The following is a 25,755-nucleotide window of genomic DNA, read 5'->3' as shown; positions in this document are numbered from 1 at the left end:
CTTGATCTCTCTAAGCCTCAGTTTGTTCATCTGTAAGGTGGCAGCAGCAGTCCCTCCCTCCTAAGGTGGTCGGGAGGATTAACTGAAAAGCTGCATAAAAAGTCCCAGTACAGGCAGAGCCCAGCACACGGGGCACCACGCCCACTAACGTGGCTGCTAGAAGTCCCGTTCAGCTGAGAACAGAGCAGCTGGCAGGGCTCTTGTCACCTCATGCTGGAGGGCGAGGAGGTATCACACTCATCCTGACCCAGTCCTGAGCAACTCGGAGGAGTTGTTTGGTGAAAGAGAATGAGAAGGGGCAGGAATACTGGGAGGAAGGAGCCCTCTCATAGCCACAGAGAGTTGAGTATTCAGTGTGTACCCGAGAGCTTCAAAGCCAGAAGAAAAACTATGTCTATGAATGGAAGACTGTGCCTGCAAACCCCCAAGGGAAAATGACTGATTAGGTGATTGTTGAGGAATCAGGATACTTCCCATATGTACAATTAATTCTGTGATTACCGCAATCCCAGTGATGAGAAATTAGGAAACACAAAAATCATCACCTTGACCTCATGGGGGTCAGAGCCTTGGATTTTGGAAGGATGCACAAAAGATGAAAAAAAGAGAGGCAAAGAACTAAAATTTTAGTAAGTTTAGAGGAGTCTAAACCTCAAAAGTTGCCACCTCTTCCCCCAAAAGTCAAGGACAGCAGAAAAGAGTGTTTGAACACTTCAGAGTGTTTCAAAGCTTTTCTCAAAATAAAATATAGTGACTCATGTGTAGTTACCATGGAAAATCTCTAATAAAAGAACACTATAATGAGCCCCCATGTACCCCTCACCCAGCTTCAGCAGTTATCAACTCATGGCCAGTCACATTTCATCTTTATCCCCCGTCCCCAGATTATTTTGAAGCAAATCCAAGACATCTTCTTTTTTTTTTTTTTTTTTTTTTCCGCGGTACGCGGGCCTCTCACTGTTGTGGCCTCTCCCGTTGTGGAGCACAGGCTCTGTACGCGCAGGCTCAGCGGCCATGGCTCACGGGCCCAGCCGCTCCGCGGCATGTGGAATCTTCCCGGACCAGGGCACGAACCTGTGTCCCCCGCATTGGCAGGCGGACTCTCAACCACTGCGCCACCAGGGAAGCCCCAAGACATCTTCTTATTTCATCCCTAAGTATTTCAGTGTGTACTTCCCAAAATATAAGGATGCAAAACAATTTAACCACAATGCCATTAATGCACCTAAAAATAATTACTAGTGAGTTCTTAACCTTGAATACACAGTGCGCAGATTTCTTAGATCAGTCTCATAATTTTTTCATTTTATTCAGTCAGGATGCAAATAAGATCCTCACATTGTGATTGGGTACGTTCCTCAACTCTCTTTTAATGGAAGTTTATTTGTTGAAGAAACCAGGTTATTTATCCTGCAGAGTTTCCCACAGTCTGAATTTTACTAATCGCATACCTATGGTGTGATTTGCCGTCTTTCTCTCCCTACTTTATTTTCTGAAATTGGTAGATAAGATACTCCAGTTTGATCACATTCAAGTTTGACTTTTTGCGAGGCTACTTTGGAGGTGTGGTTGGGGGTTACCATCAGGAGGTACAGAAGTCTGGTTATCTTGCTTTTCTAGCTGTTCTCAGCCATTAAAAATCATTGCCTAGATCCATTAGTTCATCGGTGCTTGTAGTGGTGATATTCTAATTAAGTGTCTTTACAAACTCAATTTAAATATAGTGGATGTTTTTCAGCCTGTCGAAGTTATTCCTACTGATATTATATTGACTTCTAAAATTAGCCGATTTAAATTTCATAAATGCTAAGTTTGGGAACATCTGGAAACTCATCTAAGGAAAGAGACCTGGATAACATCTGCACTCAGCTGGCCCCGTCTGCCTTTTCCAGATTCGCTCCTTTTTTAAAGGAAAGCTTTCTCACTTTACAGTTTTTAAGTGGAGTTAAGCCTCAGCCCCTCTGCTGTCTCCATATGCTTTACCAGCTGAACTTTCAGACCTAGCAGCTCGACAGGTTCCCTGGTGATTGTTTTTCCTAGAGACCCAGAGGCCCACAATGGTGCACATATGGTATCTAATGGTGAGTAACTGAGTTAATGGTGTGTTGAAGGTGACCTGAATAAATACGAAATGAGAACTAATGTGGAATATGGCAGGCTGCTCCTATAATAAATTTGGAATATTTCTGTTTTGGCATAAGTGGGTATTAGGAAACTCTCTTGTAGAGAAGCTATGTAGCCCTGAGCTCAGAAATTCTGTCAAGGACACAGGAGAGCAAATGCCTTCTCTTTTGAACCTTCTTAATGAGGACACTCGCTTTCCCTTTTTCACATCCTGTTGGAATTTGGGAGATCACGTCATTCTCCTTTTACACTTCCTCTCTCTAAACTGAGAACTGCAAATGACCAAGACAGATGACGCGCTGGTGTGGTTTATCAGTTTATTTCCAACCCTTCCTTCTAGGAAAAACAGATGCCAGTAGAATTTGACATGCCCACTTTATTTTGCTGTGGGCCAGTAGTTATTTGCAAGCATCTGTTTAGGGCTGGTTTGCTACCTGGCTTTCAGTTTGCTTTTGTTTTTTTTGTTTTTTTTTTTTTTTTGCCGTACGCGGGCTTCTCACTGTTGTGGCCTCTCCCGTTGTGGAGCACAGGCTCAGCGGCCATGGCTCATGGGCCTAGCTGCTCCGCGGCATGTGGGATCTTCCCGGACCGGGGCACGAACCCGTGTCCCCTGCATCGGCAGACAGACTCCCAACCACTGCGCCACCAGGGATGCCCTCAGTTTGCTTTTGATTGTTACAGCCATGTCAATGAAAAAAAAATTTGAGCATGACCCCCACCCCTAAATCTACGGATATTAATTTATTGATAAAAATGAACAATACTATAATAATGTTACGTACATTCTAAAAACTTTGAAAACTACAAACAAATGTTTTCTCATTTTTTTTCTTACATACCCTGGATCTCCTTGTGCATCCCACTTTGGGGTGCACTTGAGCAGTTAGGTTAGGCACTGTGTGAGGTTCCAGTGAAGCAGTGGTACCCTCCGGACAAACCACACACCAAAAGCAAAATTCAACTTCACCTCATTTGTAAAATCAGGAAATACAGAAAGAAATGATTTTCGTTATTTTCAACATAAAAGTTTCTATTGTTTTCAGAAGTGAAATTTTATTTTGAATCACATGGCAGGGCCCCATATCCATTCAGAGGTGGGACTTCTCGAAGGACTTGAATCTGACTCTAATTCCACTAGTATCTGCATGAAAGAGTGTGACTATCACCAAGGATAAAAAGTTAAGTCACGCTAGGTATTCTAGCATATGAAAACTCAATCACACACCCCCCTCCCAAAAATCTAGCATAGTGGTCACTGATTTTTGCTAAAGTAGTCAATGCAGAGTTCCTTTTTTTAAAATTTTTATTTTATAGTTGATTAACAATGTTGTGTTAGTTTCAGGTGTACAGCAAAGTACAGCAAAGTGATTCAGTTATACATATACACGTATCTATTCTTTTTCCAATTCTTTTCCCATTTAGGTTATTACAGAATATTGAGCGGAGTTCCCTGTGCTATACAGTAGGTCCTTGTCAATAAATTATTTGGGGGCCAGGTCTCCCCTGAAGTGGGCCACTTCCCATCTCTCTACACGGTGTGTTTTGCTGGATAAACATCTCTTATTCAGTATCGATTTTGCCAGTTCTCAGACTTGTGCTTCTCTTTTTCCTGTTTCAAACCCCAGAGGTCTTTGCTTTTTGGACTCCTGACTGTTTTCATTTAGCAGATATCTACTGAGCAACTTCTGATGGTGCTGGTCTACACTGGTGCTCAGAGACATATAGGACTAGCTCCTTGCCTTCCCCGGAAACTGGGAATCGAGCTGGGGACGTAGACACACCATGCCCTCAAGCACTGTTTAAGGAGGTGGGACACAATATAGGGGAAAGGATGAGGGTCTGTGGGCTGGGAGACACAGTGAGTACCAGGAGAGTGGGGGAGGCAGGTAGTGCCATTAGTGAGCTGCTTGAGGAAAGTGTCAAAAAGAAGGTACCATTTGAGTGCGTCTGAGCCATGGGCTCAGGATGGAAGAAAGGCTTGATAAGGTTGAGAAGTCCTAAGAAAAATCCCAACCCTGGCACGGTTCTCTGCTGTTTGAGTCACTTGTCCACATCATCTCATGTAACTTTTTGGGGCCTCTCTGGAAGGGCAGGTTATCACCCGAAGAATCCAGGTTCAAGTGGGTGAAACCACTTGCCCAGGAGCACACAGCTGGTAAATGGTAGGGCCCAGGCTGAAACCCAGGCCTCCTGACCCCGGCTCTCTCACCCTTTTCCCCGTGCCTCCCTAGGGCAGGTCACGGTGAGCGTTGGTTTGGGGGCAGAGCTTCAGAACTCGCATGGTGCCTGGGAAATGTGTGAGGGGTCGAGGAAGAGGTGTGGACTGAGTGGGAGGGAGGAGGGTACACAGAGCATGAAGGAGAGTTTCCGAAGTGATGGACAAGCTTGAGACCTCAGCTTTACATTCCCAGTGTATTTTAATTGTTTCTGTTTTCAAACTCTTCTAAATTGGACACTTTAGCTGTTTTTCTCTTCTAAATGTATTTATTTGCAGCATTTTAGATTCAAATGTGTGTGATTAGGCTGATCCCTTTTATTTTGCTAACTTCATGTTTTCAGAAAGTCAGGAATGAAGGGAAGAAATTTCAAGAGACGTGATTTATTTCAAGGAGAGGGAAGAAGGGTATTTTTAGCTTCCCTCTTAAAATCGGTCCTTTACTTAAACACCAATGGTTAGCTGTCCTTCGAAGGGAACGTTCTCTGCTGTGCCAAAATCAGAATCTTAATCTGGACTTCCCTGGTGGCGCAGTGGTTAAGAACCCGCCTGCCAATCAATGCAGGGGACACGAGATCGAGCCCTGGTCTGGTAAGATCCCACATGCCGCCGAGCAGCTAAGCCCGTGTGCCACAACTACTGAGCCTGTGCTGTAGAGCCTCGAGTCACAACTACTGAAGTCCACGTGCCACAACTACTGAAGCCTGCGCACCTAGAGCCCGTGCTCCGCAACGAGAGAAGCCACCGCAATGAGAAGCCCGTGCACCGCAGTGAAGGGTAGCCCCCGTTCGCTGCAACTAGAGAGAGCCCGTGCGCAACAACAAAGACCAAACGCAGCCATACATACATACATACCTTTATTTATTTATTTAAAACAAACAAACAAACTTCCTCAGTAAGCGCAGACAGATTATGCCTGGCATTGGGAAGGTGGTTCTTGGTTTGACTGGAGCAGGGCAAAGAAAGAGCCCGAGAGAGGAGAGTCCTGTGTTTTAAATGGCCTGGTTTATCACATGTCAGGTCCCAGCCTTTACAACAAAGATGCGTTGACACTCGCTGTTCAGAGGGGAGAGATTATGCACATTATTACCAAAGGACACATCCATCATCATGAAGTCGTGGGTATTAATGTATATGGCACTGGGCTGAGTGCCTCGGAGAGGAAACTTAACAAGCACAGCCCTTATGCAGTAGAGCTGAAGCCTGCAAATTCAAAACAGCGATGGAAGCAAGCCTGCGAGGGCCCACCTGGAGGTGGGATCCCCTCAGTCAGGGGCCCAGCATTGAGGACAGCAGACCCGTTGGTGAGTGAAGGATCTGTTCTATTCCACAGGGGGACCTTGCACCCTCCAAGGTCAGCGGTGGGCCCTGTCTCTGCCGGGACGAAGCGCTAGGAGTTATTTCAGAGGCCTGCAGAGAGTGGGGTGCGTGACTGTGTGTGCGTGTGTGTCGGATAACGTGGTGGGAATTATTATTATTTTTTTAAATTTTATTTATTTATTTATGGCTGTGTTGGGTCTTCATTTCTGTGCAAAGGCTTTCTCTAGTTGCGGCGAGCGGGGTCCACTCTTCATCGCGGTGCGCGGGCCTCTCACTATTGCTGCCTCTCCTGTTGCGGAGCACAGGCTCCAGACGCGCAGGCTCAGTAGTTGTGGCTCACGGGGCTGGTTGCTCCGCGGCATGTGGGATATTCCTAGACCAGGGCTTGAACCCGTGTCCCCTGCATTGGCAGGCAGATTCTCAACCACTGCGCCACCAGGGAAGCCCTGTGGTGGGAATTATGACCCCATCACGTAATAATAAAAAAGCCCCATTTGTTTCTGCGGATGCTCCTGTAAACAGGGCAGGTTTACTCCTCCCTTATTTTATGGGCAAGAAAACTGAAGCTTGGCTACTGGCCCAAAGGTCCCACAAGAAGTTACAGAGCTGCATAAAAATCCAGATTGCTTCATTCTTGACCCCAAAGTGCCTACTAAATTTTACACAAATGTGGATGGGTCCCCAAAAGGGGCCAAATAACTTCAGATCAGTGCGGGGGCTCTTCACAGGCAATTACCAATTCCCTCCTCTCCGTACTCTGCGTGATGAAGCAGGGCTGGAACGGGTGGCCCAAGTCTGCCATCCATTCTGGGAGATGGGGCTTACGCCGAGTGCCAACTGCTGGTAAGAGCCCCCAGGCGTAAGGATCTTCAAAAAGCCCTCAGCCGTTTTGAAGCAGTGCCGTTCACCCAACAGGTAACTGGTCCAACGGTGAAAGAGCTTGTTGGCACATTAAATTATATCTTATTCGGAGATGTCTCCCTCCTGTGCAGACTTTGCAGTCAAGATCTGGGACAGCACCAGCGGGCACATTTGTGACCTGCCTAATCTGTTTGGCTTCCCCAGTATTCCCAAAGAGCTGCTTTTGATTATTCATTAAAGCTCCAAAGAGAAGAATAACTCCAATGACTACCGTAGAATCAAATCGTTTTATTAATTCTCCAGTAATCAGTGAAACACTAAAGGAAACTTGCCTTCAGTCCCAGACTGTGTGTTGCTGTTTCTCTACAACACGGTGGCCTGCTCTTGTGGTTTTTGTAATTCAGAATTAAATGAATGGAGCCAGTCTTGGAGCTCCCCCGACCTGACCCCCATGTTTGCAAGGTCCAAGGAGAAGCAGGTGCGTATTCAGGGTAGCCTAAACCGTGTCCTTGTGTGATTCAGCAAATGCAAGCTTCCCTTCTCATTCCAATCTGGGAGAGGCTAGCAGGAAAGTGAGGCACGTGGGAAGCCATCCCTCTTTGGAACGGAGGATGGAGGTGTGCACTGTCCCGTAGATCTGGCTCATATGCAGTTTCTCTTCCTGGTTTCCCAACAAAATAGGGCTGTCTCTGTTTATCCTGCCTCCCAGATTTCTACATGGTCACTGCATTGAAATGTACCCTTCAGGGCGGCGAAATGTGATTTTGGAGACAGGTGTTATCCTTTTCTGTTTTTCCTGGCTGTAAGGAAATTACATGTGGAAAAGTTAGAAACTGCAGGAAAGCAATTCCCTTTCATCCTGCATGCATCCAGGTTAGGTGTGTGTTCCGCCAGCCACCTCGTGTGTGCCTATTCGTACATCTTGCTTCATGTGAAAGAAACTTTTTGAAATTAATAAAAAGTGTTCCTGGATAAACTATGAGTAAAGATAGATGGACAGATAACAGCTGCACTGTCCAGTAACATGACTGTACGAAAAGCCCTGATTTTGGTGGAGTCAGAGACAGATACGTAGAAGCTGACACTTGAAAACAGGAAATGTCGTGTTGGTTTTCGTTACTGAGAGAGATCAAAAGAGAGACATTTTCCCCCTTCTCGTAGAAAAAAAAATACATTAAGTGGTTAAAAAATATTAATCTAACACTTTTTGGTTTTCATGCAGTCATGTTTTTGTTCCTTATTGACATGATTGTGTAGATTCTATATACAAAGTTCAGGAAAGAAAATATTCACAGTCTGTGTTTCTTTTCTGTTATTATCACTTATTTTGTTTTGTGGTTATTGCTGAAAATAATCTTTGATCCAAAGGAGCGGGTGTTAACGAATGATCCCCTACAGCCGTCAGGTGGCCCAGGTACACCTCGGGTTTTCAGCTGGAGACCAGCCTCGGTCTGATTCTTTGGGGGAGGGGGAGGGGGAGAGTGAGTTATTGGAGAGGTGACCCCACCTGGAGACAAGGGGTCTGCCTTTTGGAACCCCTGACAGTTAGTCACTGCCCTCTTCAGTAGAGGGCCTCTCTCTGGAAAGGGGTCAGATGTGAGATTAACGATTAGTGCTAAACATCCAGGGCCGGTGAGCTGGTGGGAAAGGGGACCTGAGTGGCTGTCAGCAGCCACTACGCCTCCTTTCGTTTGCAGACGAATGGCTGTTGCCCTTGGGAGAGCAGAGAGGCAGGTGCTTTCAGTCATAAATTTAAAAATATTGCAACTCTTGAGCTCAAAGGACCTTCAAATCATCGGGCCCCTCATTTTACAAGGGAGGAATTTGAAGTTGCAGAAGATAAAGTAGGTTGTCCGTGCTTCCCTGGGTCGTTCCAGAAGGACTAAAGCTTGTACCCAGATGTCTTGCCTCACAACACTTCACTCTGAATAGCCTTGCACAGCCTCACCCAAGACTTCTCATTGGGTAACTTGAGAAATTCACAAGGGAGAAGTCCAGGCGGCAAGGAGGAAGGTCACGCGTGGCGTTTGCAGTTGTCAGCTGCCGCAGGGTGAAAGTGTGGTTGATGAGGATGCTTTCCATGCCTGGACTTTGGCAAAGTGAGAGAACACTGAGGGAAAATGTTTGCCCACCTCCTTTTTCTCTTGACTCACCGACCCACCACCCTACCTCTTCCCTCTATCTGCACTTCCCCTGCTCAGAAGCGCTTTGCCCTGTGCCTCTTGCCTTTCTGTGTTCCTGCCATCTGATAAAGGGAGGGAAGAGAGTGATCTTGAGTCCTCTGGCCGTGGCCTTGCCACCAGTGTGCTTGGTGGAATGACAGTGTGAGCCTTCCTCACCGTTCCGTGTCCCCACCTGTAGCACAAGGCCCTCTACCAGACACTGCTTGCAGGCATCAGTTTCCAACGTTCAGTCGTCCACACCAAATCGTGACTTCTGTTATATCCGTACCCCACCTGGGCTAATTAACTGAATATTTTATTTTACTATTATTATTTTTACTTTTTTTATAAATTTATTTTATTTATTTTTGGCTGCGTTGGGTCTTCGTTGCTGCGCACGGGCTTTCTCTAGGTGCGGCGAGCGGGGGCTACTCTTCGTTGCGGTGCGCGGGCTTCTCATGGCGGTGGCTTCTCTTGTTGCAGAGCATGGGCTCTAGGCACGCGGGCTCAGTAGTTGTGGCTCGTGGGCGCTAGAGCGTGGGCTTCAGTAGTTATGGCGCACGGGCTTAGTTGCTCCGCGGATGTGGGATCCTCCCTGGCCAGGGCTCGAACCCGTGTCACCTGCATTGGCAGGCAGATTCTTAACCACTGTGCCACCAGGAAAGCCCTAACTGAATATTTTAAATGAACTCACTTTTAAAATAATTACTTTAGCTTTGTCCTAAGTGATTATTATCTATGAAATCACGTGGATATGTTACTTAGGTGTTTCTAAACCACATATAAATAGATTTACAACTGTTACACATTTTTATCCATATTTCACCTAAAATCACCGTATATACGTAACCATTAAGTTGAAAGCGTGGGACCCCCGTAAAATACAAGCAAGAAAAACTCTTCTCCCTTGAACTGTACTGTCTTTTCTGCCCCTTGGATCCAATTTTGGCAGGTCCTTGCAACTCTCAAATAATCAAAAACCTTTCTGTTACTTTTAGTCCCAAGAACAATCCCAAGTGCAGTAATGGAAGTATCCACTTTAGTTTAATACTTGAAACTCTGAACATCATTTCAAGTTAAGCTCCTTCCCTCCTGCCTCTGAGTGCAGCTTCGCCTGGGAAACCTGAAGGGGAGGTGGCAGGTGTGGCATCTTTGTTTCCCCAACTTGTAGGGCACCCTCTTACCCTCCCCACCGTCCTCCTACCTCCCCTCCCAAACCAGCTGCTATTTCTCCCGACAGGTACAGTGGGTCGAGGGCCGATGTGGGGAGAGGGCAGGTGAGCTCTTACTGGCACCATCCAGTATGAATGCTACCTAGTCCCAGCAGGTGTCTGATGCTGGACCTTCTCTCTGGCAGGACTACTGTGGGTCCTTGGGGTCCCCCTCTTCCCACAGATCACTCATCAACAGTAATACGTTCCCTTGTCACAGGCGATGCCACCTCAGACTGGTCGAGTGGCTTCCTCTTGGTACCAGTTTCCGGTAGCCCACACTCCCCGTGGCCCCTTGCACACACAGATCCCTTCCCAGTAAGACTTAGTCGGGTGCCCTTCTGTGGGGTCCACACCTGCACCAAGAGAAACCGGCATCCATTCCTTTAATTCTAGGAGCTCAGGGAGATGCCAGAGCAGGCCCTGCTCACGACTCCTCCTTCAGGGCATCCTGTTGACCCCAGTCTCCACCCGTGAGGCGTTGCAGGGCTCGGGTCTGGCACTGATCTGTGTGCCTCAGAAATTCCTGGGAGTGCACGTGAAGCTCCACAAGTGGTCCCCTGGAGGCCCTTCTTACCTGGTTAGGTAGCAGAGGGGAACAGCCCCCGGCTTCCCCCAGGACGGCCTCCCTCCTTCCCTCTTGGGGTGTGGGGACGTGGGCTGGCTGCTCACTGTGGGGGGCACTTGGTACCCATGTTTGATTGCTGGCCTCTGGGGCCTTGGTATAAGGGGCGAAGCAAGCCCATATGCACACTGTCCCACCTTCCACGGCTGTCCTGCTGCTGTGCCGAAGTGGTGCCCAGCCCCAGGGCTCCAGAAGCCTTCCCTGGAGACGCACAGGACACTCCTGCACAGCGGCCAGGTCGCCTTTGCCATCAGACAGCATCCGATTGCAGGGCGCGGGCCAAAGCCCATCAGAATATCATCTCCTCCACTTTTTCAGGAGTGGATGAGTCTCTCAGGTCAAGTCCGTTCCATCCACAAGTCACTGACCCTGTGGAGGTTCTATAGAAAATGCAGCTTCCGATTTCCAGGCAACCTCTTGGTTTTCTAACCTTCCATCGTGACAGCTCTCTCTTTGTCGCGGGACAGTCTGTTTCTGTGATTACTGCCCAGACAGACTGATTAGCGGAGCTCCTGAAACAGCCTGGTTACACATTTAGGCCGCAGTGGTCTGTTTTCAACCTTTCAGCCTGTTTTCTGAGCACAATCGCATAGTCGGGGGGGGCTTTGTGGCTTTCAGGCTGGAGCAGAGTGAGGGGTAACATTATCCCTAAGCGACTGTGTCTGCGTTGGTGAGGAGACCAGCCAGCTTTACAATTTGAAGACCTCCTGCCCGTCTCAAAGCAGAAAGGAGGTCGTGTCAAAGGGCTTCTTGTTTTTACAAACTGGCTGGCACATCCCCAGGGCCCTTTAAAAGGCATTCGTTAAGTAGCGGGAAGCTCCAGTGCTAAGGCAGAGAGATCCCGGAGACCTGAAAGTGCTGGGAACGGGGAAGCACACTAATTAAACAGCTGGTTCTGAGGGCAGGATCTGGAGGGGGGCCGCTGGGCAGTGACTCGAAGGCTCTAGCCGTCCCCGGACTCATCACTAGGTTGTCCCATTTGATGGCCCAGGGCAGTATTAGCACTCTGTGTTTTAAACTAAGAGTATATATTTAAACAGTTTTTACATACATGTCATTATTCCCGTTTCTAGCTCAGCACAGATAGTCAGTGTCTAATAGAACTGGGAAGTGGTATCATCCCCTGTTTGTAGATGCATCAAGTTGCAGAAACAGGGCTGATGGCTCTTTCCGCATTACTCATGGATGTAGCCTCAGAAATCTCCCAGTTCCTTTCTTTAGGCCAGAGACCAAAATCTTCACCTGACCAGACAGTGGAGAATAATAAGTCAAGGGCTCTTGAAGATTCTTTCCTTTTCACTCACTCTTTTCTTTTGTCCTCCGTCCCAAACACAAAGGTAGGTAGGCTCTAGAACCACTCCTTTCATCATTGAGGGCAGCCTTACCTACGAATAACTATTCACCCACTGCTCTAGATGAGTTGTAATTTATACCAGGTGAGGTCCAGTCAAGAATAAGTGTCTATTGAAAATAGATAACCAACAAGGACCTACTGTACAGCACAGGGACCTCTGCTCAGTATTCTGTAATAACCTGCATGGGAAAGGAATTTGAAAAAGAATAGATACATGTATATGTATAACGGAATCACTTTGCTGTACACCTGAAACTAACACAACATTGTAAATCAACTGTAGTCCAATATAAAATAAAAAATCTGCTAAGAAAGAGTAAATGTGGAGCCCAATACAGCAAAAAGAAGCAGAGTCCCTCCTTTTTATTGCCCGTGGGCCCATAGCTGGACTGCCGGCCAGGCTGGAGACGAGAGCAAGTTTCCTCTTGTTATTTATTATTCCCCCTGTAATTATTGAGCACCATCTTGTGTCCTAGTGAGGTAAGGATTTGGGGGGAGAAGGAGTGAGGGGTGGGTAGGCTTTAAGAATCTTAGCTTCCTGGAGTCTTGCAGAGCCCTACGAGGCCTGAGTGGGACAGAGCAAGGACCCACACACACCCACCTTAACCTTGGGAGGCTACTTGAAATAAATGAGCCAGGGACTGCAAAGACTTCAAATTATTGTGTAATGTAAATTGTTTCTGCTTCACTGCTGAAATTCACAGAGATTTGCTTTTAGAACTTGACTTCTAATCTTGGAATAAAAGCATTTTTCATCTTTGTTGAATTTTCGACTTCAGGAGCGGGCAGGTGAGGTAGTTTTTTTTTTTTTGCGGTACGCGGGCATCTCACTGTTGTGGCCTCTCCCGTTGCGGAGCACAGGCTCCGGACGCACAGGCTCAGCGGCCATGGCTCACGGGCCCAGCCGCTCCGCAGCATGTGGGATCTTCCCGGACCGGGGCACGAACCCGTGTCCCCTGCATCGGCAGGCGGACTCTCAACCACTGCGCCACCAGGGAAGCCCGAGGTAGTTTCTTTTTGTCCCTCTCTTGCTCCCTCCCTTTCTTTGACCTCACAACTCAAGAGAGAACCTTATACTTGGTAGCTATGTTGAAAGGAAGATGAGTCAACCATGAAATATATCTTTTAAGGTTTGCAACTCTCTGATTTATTTTGTTTTGATTCAAATACATCCTTAGGTAAAGTCACGGACCTTAAGCTCATTTGCTGGGAGCAGGTTTTTATGTGGAAGAACTTGGCTCCTGAAACAGGGTGGGAAGGTGGGCGAGACTACAGTAGGTGGGAGGAGATGGGCCATGCCCGAGACATCTTTTCCTGTAAATGCCTTGTTGTTCGTGCGCCCTCTTAAGTCTCCTTCATGCAGCCAGTGTGGGCTTACCGAGCACCTGCTCTGTGCCAGGTCTCTGCAGTCACAGAACCTACGATGTCCTGACCTTCAGAAGTTCACAGTCCCATTGCGTGGACACATAGAGTGACAGCGCAGCCCAAAGGGGCCAAGCAGGAAGGTACCAAGGCTACACAGGAGGTGGTAGCTGACTTCCCCTGGGTGAGCTCAGGAACGCCGACTTGTAAAGGATGAGGGGGAAGGAGTCCATTCAGGAGAGAAAAGGAAGGAGGAAAGAAGGGCGTCTCAGGGGAAGACGATGCAATGGCAGGCCAGACACATGCGAGAGAGCAGGAGATGTTCGGGAATATGGAGTTAAGTTGTAGGGGGACCTTAAGCAAAGGAGGAGAGGGCATGGCCGGAGGTGAAGCTGGAGAGCCTGTAGCAGCCCATGGTTGTGAAGATCCTCGTGTGTGCAGTTGGGGAAGTGGTCTCTCATTGCCATGAGGAGCCTTTGAAAACTTTTATAGAGGGGAACTAAATCTTCAGTTTTGGAAACTGTGGCACTGGGGACGGTGGATTGAAGGACCGAGATCCTAGAAATAGTGTCTTAGCCCAGAGCTTCTAGAAAGGGGGACTGAGACAAAGATTGATATATTACTACTTGTTGGGGAAGGAGGTGCAAGCCCAGGGCTGTAAGGATGAAGGGAAGGGGCCAGGTGAAGTTCCAGATGGATCCAGGCTGGCTCCTGCTGCACCAGAAGCCACACAGACACAGCAGCGCGGGCGCTGGGCACCCTGGACCCCCTGGAAGGTTTGCAAGGAGGGACTGACTCTACCTCGGCATAGTCTGTAGAGGAGAGAAAAGAGGCTCCCTCCTGTTTCCTTCTCTTTGGCACTGGTTCCCGTCACTGGCGTCCCATACATCTGCGGTGCTGTTTGGGGATGGAGATCCCCCCCCAACCATACCCCTCATCCCTGGGGTAGCTTCTTCCCAGTCTGACAGCAGAGGGGAGCCTGGCTTGTGTGAGCACCAGCTGAGAAAGAGAAAGAAAAGCAGGCAGGCCGGGGAATCTGAGAAGGCTCGTAAGGGGCGTCACCATTCAGACGGGAAGCTCCGCTCAGAGATGAGGACGGCAGTCCAAGCAGGAGTGGGTGGATGCCAGAGTGAATGGAGGAGGCTGGAGTAGAGAAGGATGTCCAAGATCTTCATTCTGTAGAGTCAGCAAGCCCAGCCCCAGCCTTTCGGGGAGAAACATCACAGCAATCAGTAAGGGCTTCCATGGCTAGTGTGGGGTGAGGCATACTCTACGGCCTTGTGGTTTCCTAAGGAAACTATATGATTCATCATTGTAGATTCATTCAGAAAGTCCTGGAATAAGCCAATTCCTGTATTGGCCAGGGAAGGAGAGGAAGCTACTATCAAAATGGTTAAAAATCCATGATGCTCAAAATAAAGAATCTGGTCACAAGTGTACTTGTCAGGATTCTTTCTGCTGAAACGGCAGAAGCCCAGCTTTCCTAGCTTAGGATTGGGGGACTCTCAGAACCCAGGGAAGGGCAGGCATGCCCTGGGCAGAGATGTGACTGGAACAGTGGACCAATACCCTGCTGGGACATGCACCCTCTCACACGTGACCCTCTCTTTGTGACGACTTCCTTTTTCTCTGTCTGGAGCCTGACCTTCATGCACGAGGACTGATGCTGGCTTCAGCAGCCTGGTTTCCAGCTCACTGCTGTGGCTCTGGGGAGCGATTGGCCCTTCACACCCATTCGGCCCTTCCTGGGAAGGACGCCCACTGGCTTAGCACTTACCAGGTGCTCTCCGTGGACCAACTAACTCTGTGCAGGGCAGCAGAATTACTATTTTTTAAATGGGAGGCCACAAGGTGCCATGTGGATGAGGGGAAAGAGGGTCCAGGAGAAGGGATGTGCATATCTGCCATGGGGAGCAAGGGTGCTGATGGGGAGAAAAGTACATAAGGTCCACTGCAACCCAAAGCTCAGAACGCTGCCGTTCGCCAGAGAGCCTTCCTGTACCCCTGATTCACCAGCTGGAAAAGAAAAGGGCTCCAGATTGTGCGGTTCTGCCTTCTACCTCTCCCCCTGCTAAGGACGCACGCGAGTGTTGCTTTAGATTGAATTGTTTTCCTAAAGCTCTCGATTCAAGCTCTGAATATCTTACGACCAGTTCTACAAACAGAGCTGCCGCCAGCTACACACGGAAAGCCCTGCTCGTTGGCCCCAGCACGCTCTCTCCTTTTCGTTAGCATCTTCCCATCCCCTGCCTCCTAATGAGTTTAGGTAGATTGGAATTTTAATCCGTTTGATTGGTTGTATTTAATGGGAGTTTAAATTGAAGACCGAGAGCACTGAGGGGCTGCAGGCTGCTAGCGGGGACCTTCTGGAGGCACACCTCCCCCCCAGGACAGGGGTGGTGGCGTGCCGCGACGTGGTGAGTCCCTGCAAGCCCTTTTGGACTGTGTCTCAACAGATTTGTAGGTGATGCGGTTTATGGTGGAGACGATTTTCTCTGACCTTGGTCTCTTAAGTCAGAGGAGGAAAGCTTTCTGGAGGGTGGTATTGGTCCAGTTCTTGGATCAGTGGGACCCCCAGTTCCGGGCTGTCACCTTGACCGTGGGCCTGGATGTCCAAAATCAGGAGGGGAGTGGTCCCTGTTGCACACACACCCCTCCCACTGGGGGCCTTCCCGTGGGTGGGGAAAGGCAGGCCAGGACCATGATTAATTTACAAAACTGCAGCGCCTTCTCTTTCTTTTTTTTTTTTTCTTAATTTTTATTTTATATTGGAGTATAGTTGATTCACAGTGTTGTGATAGTTTCAGGTGTACAGCCAAGTGATTCAGCTATACATATACATATATCTATTCTTTTTTCAGATTCTTTTCCCATATAGGTTATTATAGAATACCGAGTAGAGTTTCCTGTGCTATATAGTAGGTCCTTGTGTATAGTAGGTCTATTTTATATACAGTAGTGTGTATATGTTAATCCCAAACTCCTAATTTATCCTTATTTCTTAAACACAAAAGATAGCATTTTCCATTGAGGAGAGACAGAGATCCTTTGAACCTCTTTTTGGCAAAAACTAGGTCCTCCAGTGAGATGGCAGTGGTGCAAGCTTTGGTGTCATACCGACTGGTTTCTGTTCTTTCTTGGTTGCATGTATTTTAATTTTTATATTTCAGTTGTGAAATATATCAAATATGCCCACCACCCAGATGTGTAGATGTTGATATTGTCCAATTGTTTTCTTAAGAGAAAAATGATATAGTTCAAATATCATGAAAGCGCCAGCCGCCTCCCCAGACCCTCCCTTCCCTTCTCAGTGATCAATAGCTGGAAATTGTATCTGTCATCCCCATGCATATTTTTGTAGTTAACTCCAAATGCCCATATGTAAAAATATTGTTGATATGCCTAACATGGACTACTACTGCTTTGCATGGTTAAAAAATGGCATCGAGCCATACAGATTCTTTTGCAATCCGTCCCAGCACTGCTGCTCACTTGTAGAAACCATGGACTAGTTGCTCAACTTTTTGAGCTGCAGGCAGATTGTTAAGATGCTGGTTGTGTTCATCCTGACGCAGTCCAGGTGATCAAGGATCAAAGCCTGGAGAGGAGGAGACAATTGGATATTACAGAGGCAGAATCAGCAGGGCTCTGTGACTAATTTGATGTGTGGAATGCCAAGTGTGATTCTGGTACCTGGCTAGGAGACGAATGCCAATCACTGAGATCGGGAGCCTGGGGGTAGGGTTTCTGGTCTAGGAAAGTGAGGCACTGAATGACCTGTTAAGGCGTGGAAGTGTCCGTGGCAACCCAGGAGGGGAGGTTCAGGAGGCAGTTGGACTTTGTGAAATTCAGGCAGTGGTTTGGAGCTGGCGATGCCTCTTTGGGTTCCCTTCTCATCCGGTGAGCATTCACTTTGGGAAGGAAGGGGGCGGCTCCTCCCTGGAATCACCCTGGGGAATCACCCTGGCCAGGTTTCTTCAGAATTCTGACAAGTGGCAACAAGAGACCTGAGGTGGAATCACTTCATTGTCATGTCATCTTGAAAGGTTAGGGTTATATCTGAACCATTTCTTTTTCCCTCTTATAGCCTGTTGTGATTTCCTCCTTCATGAAATTACAGAAATCCTCTCTGAATGGAATTTCTGCTTTCAGACTTTACCGTGCCTTCTTGTTAATAAGTTCATAGACTTTACCAGCCTTGGCATAGACTTCTTTCTCTTCGCCTGAACTTGCCCCCTCGTTAAACTTCAAGGAGCCCCAGCCTTTTCTGGGATGGATGGCAGGACATGCGTCTTCCCAGGCATTTGGTGTGGGAATCCTAACCTCGAGTTTGTCTGCCGTGAGCATTCATCTCCAGGTTAGGACCTGGGTGATCGTTCACTGTTCTCCCTTGTCGCTCACTGCGGACCCAGTTCAGGGGCTATTGGTCCATCCTGACTAGTTAGCAGCTGGTTTTTCACAGGGAAATGTCTCTATTTGCTTTATTAAAGAAAAGATGCCTGCCCCCAGCCTCGTCCCTGCCGAAAGCCCTGCCGAAAGCCCTGAATGACATCCTGACAGGCCTCCCTTTAGATGGGAGGGATCCAGCCAGAGGGGCCCAGACAGAAGAGTGTGGGGGGGGGGGAGTTTGGGCAGCTGGTATTATTCTAAGGGTCCAGACAGACTCTCGGGCTGATGGGGTGGGACCCAGAAGCACCTCTGGGCCCTGCTTTTCTCCCTTCTGTCTCTCTGCTTTCTTTTCTCACTCTCTCCTCTCTTCCTCTCCCTTCGTCCTCCTCCTCTTACCTTTCTTTCCATCCCCTCTTCTAACTCTCTCCTCCCCCTCCCTCCCCCCTCATCAGTCTGTCTCCCCCTCCCCATCGCTCTCCCTCCTCCTCTTCTTTCCCCCTCCTCTTTCCCCTCCCCTCCTCTTTCCCCCTCCCCTCCTCTTTCCCCCTCCCCTCCTCTTCCCCCTCCCCTCCTCTCCCCCTCCCCTCCTCTTTCCCCCTCCCCTCCTCTCCCCCTCCCCCTCCTCTTTCCCCTCCCCTCCTCTTTCCCCCTCCCCCTCCTCTTTCCCCCTCCCCTCCTCTTTCCCCCTCCCCTCCTCTCCCCTCCCCTTCTTTCCCCTCCCCTTTCCCCCTCCCCCTCCTCTTTCCCCCTCCCCCTTTCTCTCTCCTCCTCCCCCTTGCCCTCCCTCTCTCCCTCCCCCCTCCTTTTCCCCTCCTCCCTCCCCACCCCTGCTCTCTTTCTATCACACTCACAGGGGGAATGTCTAGGTCGCAGTCACTCCAGGTCCCTCTTATTACCCATTATGCATCTTTGTCTCCCTCTCCTCCTTTCAGCTCTTACCTGGTTCTCTTCTCGCCCTCACCCCCAAGACTGTCATCTGACTTCCCCAGAACTTGCATCTGGTCCATAACTGCCCGGACTCCAACACCGCATGACCTTTTTGCTCCACAACCCCAGCCGTCTGTCAGTCATCTCTCTGTGAGCAGGACTCTGAGCTCCTGAGAGAGGGTCTGACCAGCACAGCTCATTGTCCTGAGCCCGGCCACTCTGTCCCAGGCTGCTGGCCAGCCTGGGGATGGGTTCCCCTCAGGTCAGACACACCCTGGGCCGGTCAGGAGTGGCAGGGGGTGGGCAGGGTTACAGAAACCCTTGCCTACCTACCAGGGGCTGGGGTGGAGGTAGAGCCCCTGGGAAAGGGGGTTTGTGGGCTCAGGAGTAATCAGGTCCCTCTAGCACAAAAACTGTGTCATAGACCCCCTCCAGTTAACTCACAGCAGGAAGATGATCCTCAATTTGGCTCAAGCTGAATGGGAGTCATGGTTTATAAACTGTTCCTAGTCACCTCTGCACGAATGGAAGGGTATACATCTCTGAGGTAATGAATCTAGCATCTTCCAGCCACGCCGAACGTGGCATGAAATTAGACTTTAATTCGGAATGTTCATTTTATTCACACAGTAGGGTGCAGGGGTGGACTTGATTGATTGCAAACAAAACAGAATCTTTCAGTGCATAAAATGGAGAATGTGGACTGTACTGTTTTTCCAGTCGTGAAGACTTCGGTTACAGGATTTGAAACGTGTATCCCCCAAAGTTGAGTGCTTTGTAGTATTCTCACCTGCGAGATGTAGGCAGACGGTAGACCCTGAACCGGGCTCAGGATGCCTGGAGCTGTCCTACCAGGTCAGAGCGAGGGCCCCGCACCCCAGGGGTGTTGCTGACCCTCCTCTCTTCAGAGCCCATCATGTGCTCTGTGGCTGCTGATGCCACACCCCCGTGTCCCTTGTGGTCTTAAGTCACAAAACCGGCGATTATTACACTTTCCTGGAGTGTGTGAAAACAGGCTTCAAATGGGAAGAACCCTGTCCCACTTTTATACAACTGGAAAACATTACAGCACTTGAATCTTTCAAATGTCCAGGAAAAAAACCCCAAAAGGCAACCCACAAAATCCAGCTTGTGTGACTTAGTCACACGGAAACATGAAGAGGAAGGGAAAGGGAGTTTGCTTCCTACTTGCAGGTGGTTTTGATTTAGAAAATGTGCCTCGAAATTCAGTTCCTACCAACACAGAGGAGAGGTTTTGTTTTGCTTCTAAGAAAAGTAAAACTACTCTTGAATGTTTCAGGGCTCATCAAAGTTTCCATTTAACATTTTTTCCACTTTTGTCTACCTGGATATTCTCATCATCTCTGCATCTGCTGAGTCAATCAGTGTATATTGTGGGAAACTCGCATCCCCCCCATGATCCGAATTAGGTGGGATCGAGTTCTGACAACATGAGTTAATCATCACTAGAAATACTGGCAAGAGCTGGGGATGTTTGCGTTCCTCGGGGACAGTTTAGCGTCTCCAGATAAATATTCCAATCCAGCTGACTGCCTTCTCTGAGCTTTCCTTCCCCAAACTTACTCCCCCATAAGGAGGACAAGCCAAAAGCAAAGTGTTGGGTCCCCGGTAATTTACAAGGCTAGGACAGTACTTCAAAACAATTGGTCTTGAGCCATCGTTACTATTCAGTAGTATGTCGCTATAGGATACGTTTCTTCTTGCAGAATTGTACAGTATCCCCGTGACTGTTTTTACCCTCAAAATCCAGTCAGATTACTTTTGAAAGAAGTTTTAGGAATGGGGTTGCCAAATTCATGCAATCTCCACGTTAAGAGCTCCTGTCTCTGTGGCCTCCAGCTATGAGGCAGGTTTTTATGAGAACGAAAAAAGAAATACCTTCTCCTTGTGTCCCCTCTTTAGAATAAGAAGCTCTACTTGGACATCATTCACACATACATGGAAGTGCATGCGACTGTTTACGGCTCCAGCACAAAGAACATTCCCAGTTACGTGAAAAACCACGGGATCCTCAGTGGACGGGACTTGCAGTTTCTTCTCCGAGAAACCAAGGTAAGTTTTTTGTAGTTTTGTAAAAATGCATCAGTATTGTTGTGCGGAGGTTTGTTTCTCTTGCCATTGCAAATGGGATCAGAATCTTCGGTGCTTTCTTTTCAGTGGTACCATTGATCTTCAGGTCATTGCTGGGCAGTGGTTTTCTAGACTAGCTGTAGCTTAAAAGTTAGCAAATTGTGAAAAAAACTTATTTACTGAGGACCTGCTTTGTGCCAAGAAGCATCAGGTGAGGGGCTGGGGACATGGCGGCAAACAGGAAAAGTAGGGTATCAGACGTTCTCAGAGAGCAGCAGCTTTCCCAGCAAGCCTGGGGCCACTTAACTCCTGCACCTCTCCAATCCCCCCTGTTCAAGGAACCCGTCCCCCAACTAGCTTTCCATCACACCTGCTTGTTCAAAATATTTGTACTGGACACTGGAGAAGTTCAGACAAGGGAAGAGTCCTCGGGGGCTCAGGGAGCAAGGAAGGCATTGTGAGAGCTGTGAGAGGTGAAGGATGTGGGTGTGCATGCACCTGGCATTTGGCACAGACGGCAGTGAGTCAGGTGGTAGAGGTGGAGATGACACACCCAGGAGAGTCAAGAGACCAATCCAGCGAGTCTGTGTGTCGGGAAATAGTGGGAGATAAAATTTGATGAGGGGCTGAGGGTCTGAATGTCACAGCTGTAGAATTCAGGCCACGTGGTGTGGGCAGGTGGGTAGGAGCAGCTGATGGACGGTCATTTCAGTAGCATGATGAGCGTGGTGTTTTCACATCCTGGGGGCGTCCACCCAGTGGTCTCTGTCCTTTCTATAATTCCGACATGGACGAACCCGGTGAGGTTAGGGGACCTGCAAATAGATCAGTGTTGGGCCTTGAAGGGTTGGCTGGCACGTTGATGTATTCCTCATGTTTATTAATAAGCTCTTTTTTAAAAAACTTAAACGTATATATCTTAAAAATCTTTCCGTATCAGAAGTAGCTGGGCTAAAGGATATATACGTTTTTAGTTTTAAAGGTTATAGCCAAAATGGCTCCACAGATATTATACAGTCTATCAGTCAGTGCTTGTTACCTTTCTCTGTGAGTGAGGCAGAGCACCTTTTCACATGTTTATCGCATAGATTCCTGATTCCTGCCTCTAAATGCTGCACGTTCTTTAGGTAAAATACTGCAATCCATTAAAAGGGTTATGGTGTTGAACACGATCACATCACAGGTATTAGACAAATATATCAGACTTCAGTAAGTTATTTAGATAAGCAAAGAGGATTGTGATACATATCATGAAAATTCATGTTTATTAATAAGCTCTTATGTGTGAATTTTACAAATATGTCTCGAGCAGCTCCTATGGGCCAGGCATCGTGCAAGGGATACAGGGGCAAAGAAAACAAGCGCGATCCCTGCCCTGCATTATCAGTAGTGAATTGTTCAGCTCTGGTCCTGACTGCATTTTCATTGTCCAGGTAGAGGGGAGGGGCCGAGCGGATGAGCTTCTGTGGCATCGTAGCATTTCTGATCAGTGTGTGTGATACTTCAGTGTGGGAAAGCACATTCCTAGATGCTGTCCTGTGTACTTCTCACCACAGCCTTCAGAGGTAGGCAGGGCAGGTATTACTGTTAACTTTATTCTAAACAGGAGGAAATAGACTAGAGAGTTGGGCTTGTCCATTGTCACTGAGGTCACCCTGGAGGTAACCCTGACTCTCGATTTTTTTATTGCAAGTGAAAGCTCTGCTAGGCCCTCGACGTACCAGCCTCATGAATAAACATACAAACTTAAGAACATGCAGTGGATAGTCACAAGCCCAAAGAATCTGCATCTCCTTTCGGCCTCAGTTTCTCCATAGGTAAATGCATTTGATCATTTCTACCTCCCAAGTCATGTGTGTGATGCCATGAATAAATTCACTTGATAAATTTCTCTCCTTGGCCAAAGGAGAGAAAGTTTGTTGCATTAAGATTTGATTTCCTTACAAGGTCATCTGCAGTCTGATGACGGTGGCCATCACCAGTGCTCCCTGGTTTGCACTGTTTGCTTTCCGTTCACCTTCTGTCTTAGGAGGACATTTTAGAATCATTAGAAAGTCCAGGCTCTTTTTTTTTTTTTTTTTTTTGGGCGATACGCGGGCTTCTCACTGTTGGGGCCTCTCCCGTTGCGGAGCACAGGCTCCGGACGCGCAGGCTCAGTGGCCATGGCTCACGGGCCCAGCCGCTCCACGGCATGTGGGATCTTCCCGGACCGGGGCACGAACCCGTGTCCCCTGCATCGGCAGGCGGACTCTCAACCACTGTGCCACCAGGGAAGCCCGAAAGTCCAGGCTCTTTACCCGTAATGCTATTTTTGCTTCATTTTACTTTTCCCCACATCAGATTGTGGGAAAAGCTCAAGCTCCTTTAAAATTACAGTTGGCAACGCTGCTTCTCTGTCATCACTGTCCCACACGCTTCTATTAACCCAGCTGTGTGAATGTCTTACTCAGCCTTACAAATCTTAAAAGCACACTGACTTACAGACCGTCCACTTACTCTGTCAGAGAATGAGAGATAGGCCGAAGCTAAGGTCCCTGCTGTGCGGAGAGCAACAGAGAAGAGGCCTGGAGGGCCCAGGCCATGAGGTCGGAGATTGCCTGAGATTACCCAAGGATTACAGCTGGAATTTTTTTTTTTTTGAGTGTAAGGGTCATCTGTTTATCCTTGAAAAACTGGTACTTTCAGAGGATGTCGCTGATCCCATTTTGTATTTCCTGTTCAGAGGACTAGAATATAGGAAGGGCCTCCGAGTGGAATTATGGCTAAAACAGTCGGCAAATATGATGAAAATGAGGCGGTGTGTTGCTGAGGCTCCCCTTCTACCCAGAACGCAGCGGCAGCACTGAAATGAATGAATCTTGGGCTTTGGAATAATGACACTAAAGACTAGTCAGGCTTTGCATTTATAACCCTTTCTGCCTCTAACTCCTTCCTCGGTGTCTCTGAGCAATTTAAAAGTGATTTATTCCAATCCACATTGGAAGTGCAGAACTGGGGATGCAGACAAGCAAATGTGTGTGGAATGAATGGGATGTGCACATTCCTCAGACTCGTTATGGGAGAGGGAAGCAAGTCGGGCGCCCCTCAAGGTCTAGAGACATACTGAAATGATTGATGCATAATCAGCTTTTGACTTATTGTTTTTCTTTATGAGCCGTCTTTGAATCTCTGCACCAAGCCCAGAAAACTGTCTCCTCAGCAGAACTGTGTCCCTGCGTGCGAGGAGGGGCCCTCATGAAGGGCCCACAGAGCCTAATGGAGATGGGAGGGATTCAGTGTAACCCTCAAGTCGGGGCTCAGGAGCTGGGAAGTTGTTGAATGTAGAAGACTCTTCTAATAGGCATATAAATGTGGATGAATTCGTTATTTATCAAAAGACCAGAGATGAGTCATTTGGGCCAGCAAACTCCAGGAGAGCAATTTGAGCCGGCAAATAAGGACTGAACTGGGGTGGCGTGTTTTTATTTTTGGCTTCAGTCCCCATCTTTCTTAATGTGATTTCTTTCTTCTCCTTCCTAATTTTCCCCTCCCTGTGCCCACCTCCCCCAGTCTCACCAGGGGAATTTCCTTACAGATTGGGGCATCCGCATCCCACACTGGCTTGGAGGAGCATTTGGAGTGAGCCCAAACGGGTACCTCCCTTTCTGACAGTGAGAGTCGAGAACAAATCTGGCTGTGGGAAAGCAGAGGAAGAAGCAGCTGCTGCCCCTGCTGTTGCCACACACCTTTTCTGACCACAACTCTGGCCGTTTCCCCCTCCAGCCCTTGGATGGGGCATGGCGGCCCTGTTTCCCTCCCACGTCTGCTCAGCAGCTTAGCTGCGGTACTCGCCTAGAAGCCCGGGCAGGGTTGGAAGATAGGCAGTATGTACCACTGTCCCTGTTCCATTCCATCCTCGGGTCTGACCTCCTCTATCAACCGTGGCTCTTCCCACAAGCTTGGATGCGGTTGCACAAGCTCTGTCAAAAACCCAGGGACCAAGGCATCCACCACCAGTGGACCGGACCCTCGTGCAGCTCCATGAGAACCCAGGGGCTCTGCTTATTCTGTTGACAGTTACCTTCTCAGGGCCTGGCTTGCAGAGGCCTTCAGATAACCGGATGAAGAATGAAGGAAGGAGTCCAGAAGAAATCCACTGGCCATCTGGGATCTTGGGGCCATGCCCCTAGGAGTGATTTCTTGCTTTTCTCCTGAATCATGTGCCTAGATCTCCAAGATCTCCCCACCAAGGGACACTGTCCTTCTGATAGCCCGTGCTTGCCTCTCCGTGGTGTTGCCCACATCCTCAGGCCCTGTGAGAGAGAGCCCAAGAGCGAGCTTACTGCTGGAGCAACCCGTCTTCCGCGTCTACTTCAGGTCCTCCAGTATTCAACCTCAGGCAGTCAAGCAGGTTTCATCCTGGTGACAGGTCCCAAAAGCCATTCCCATTCCAACTAGATGGAAACGAATTCGCATACACTTACACATGCACACACACTCCATCCTCCCCCCTCCCCTCCCACATATGTATATAGAATGTAGAACGTATGGACATAGGATTTATTAACCTCTCCGAATGAGGTTTCAAGAACAAAGGCACCTCCTGACACCCAAATACACACAACCCATTCATATTATCACGGGGCACGACCGTGGGGTTTCACTGCAACCGTAACGACCATCTCTCTAACCCTTCCCTGTGTTAAGCCCTTTCCATGAATTCTCTCTTCATCACTAAAGTCCTCTGACCTCGGTACCGTTAGAGCACATCTTAACTGCGGTGGCGAGCCAGGCCTGTGGTGCCTCCGCACCGTCAGGAGCTGAGGGGTAGGCCTGGCGAGCCATTGGGGTGAGAGTGGTGGCCCGGGACAGCTCCTGCGAGGAGGTGCACCTGAGCTGCCTCTTCGTAGCAGACATTGCATGCTAGCACAGCTGAAGATGGTCGGCATCTACAGCTCTACATGTATCTGAATGTTCTCTTCCTCTCCATCTTCAGGGTAACATGCTTTCTCAATGCAAATTGCAATGCATTGGATTTTGTGCTGGGGCTTCCACATGACCGAAGGGCAGGGACTTGTGATCTCGATGTTGTTGTTGGGTTTTTTGTTTTGTTTCTGGAAGGCCACTTACATAGT

General features: G+C 48.5%; 1 protein-coding gene across 1 annotated transcript in view; it reads left to right on the top strand.

Moving 5' to 3' along the window:
* MGAT5 (alpha-1,6-mannosylglycoprotein 6-beta-N-acetylglucosaminyltransferase) overlaps positions 1 to 25,755 on the top strand; it is a 364,482-nt gene that overhangs the window by 299,012 nt on the left and 39,715 nt on the right. The window contains exon 13 of the mRNA XM_060151522.1: positions 20,474 to 20,623. Within this exon, the coding sequence (XP_060007505.1) occupies positions 20,474 to 20,623 (150 nt within the window). The remainder of the gene's footprint in view (positions 1 to 20,473; positions 20,624 to 25,755) is intronic.

The sequence above is a fragment of the Lagenorhynchus albirostris genome, chromosome 6, assembly GCF_949774975.1.
Source record: "Lagenorhynchus albirostris chromosome 6, mLagAlb1.1, whole genome shotgun sequence".
NCBI lineage: Eukaryota > Metazoa > Chordata > Mammalia > Artiodactyla > Delphinidae > Lagenorhynchus > Lagenorhynchus albirostris.
The sequence above is the reverse complement of the archived record's forward strand: the minus strand, read 5'-3'. Positions and strand labels throughout refer to the sequence as shown.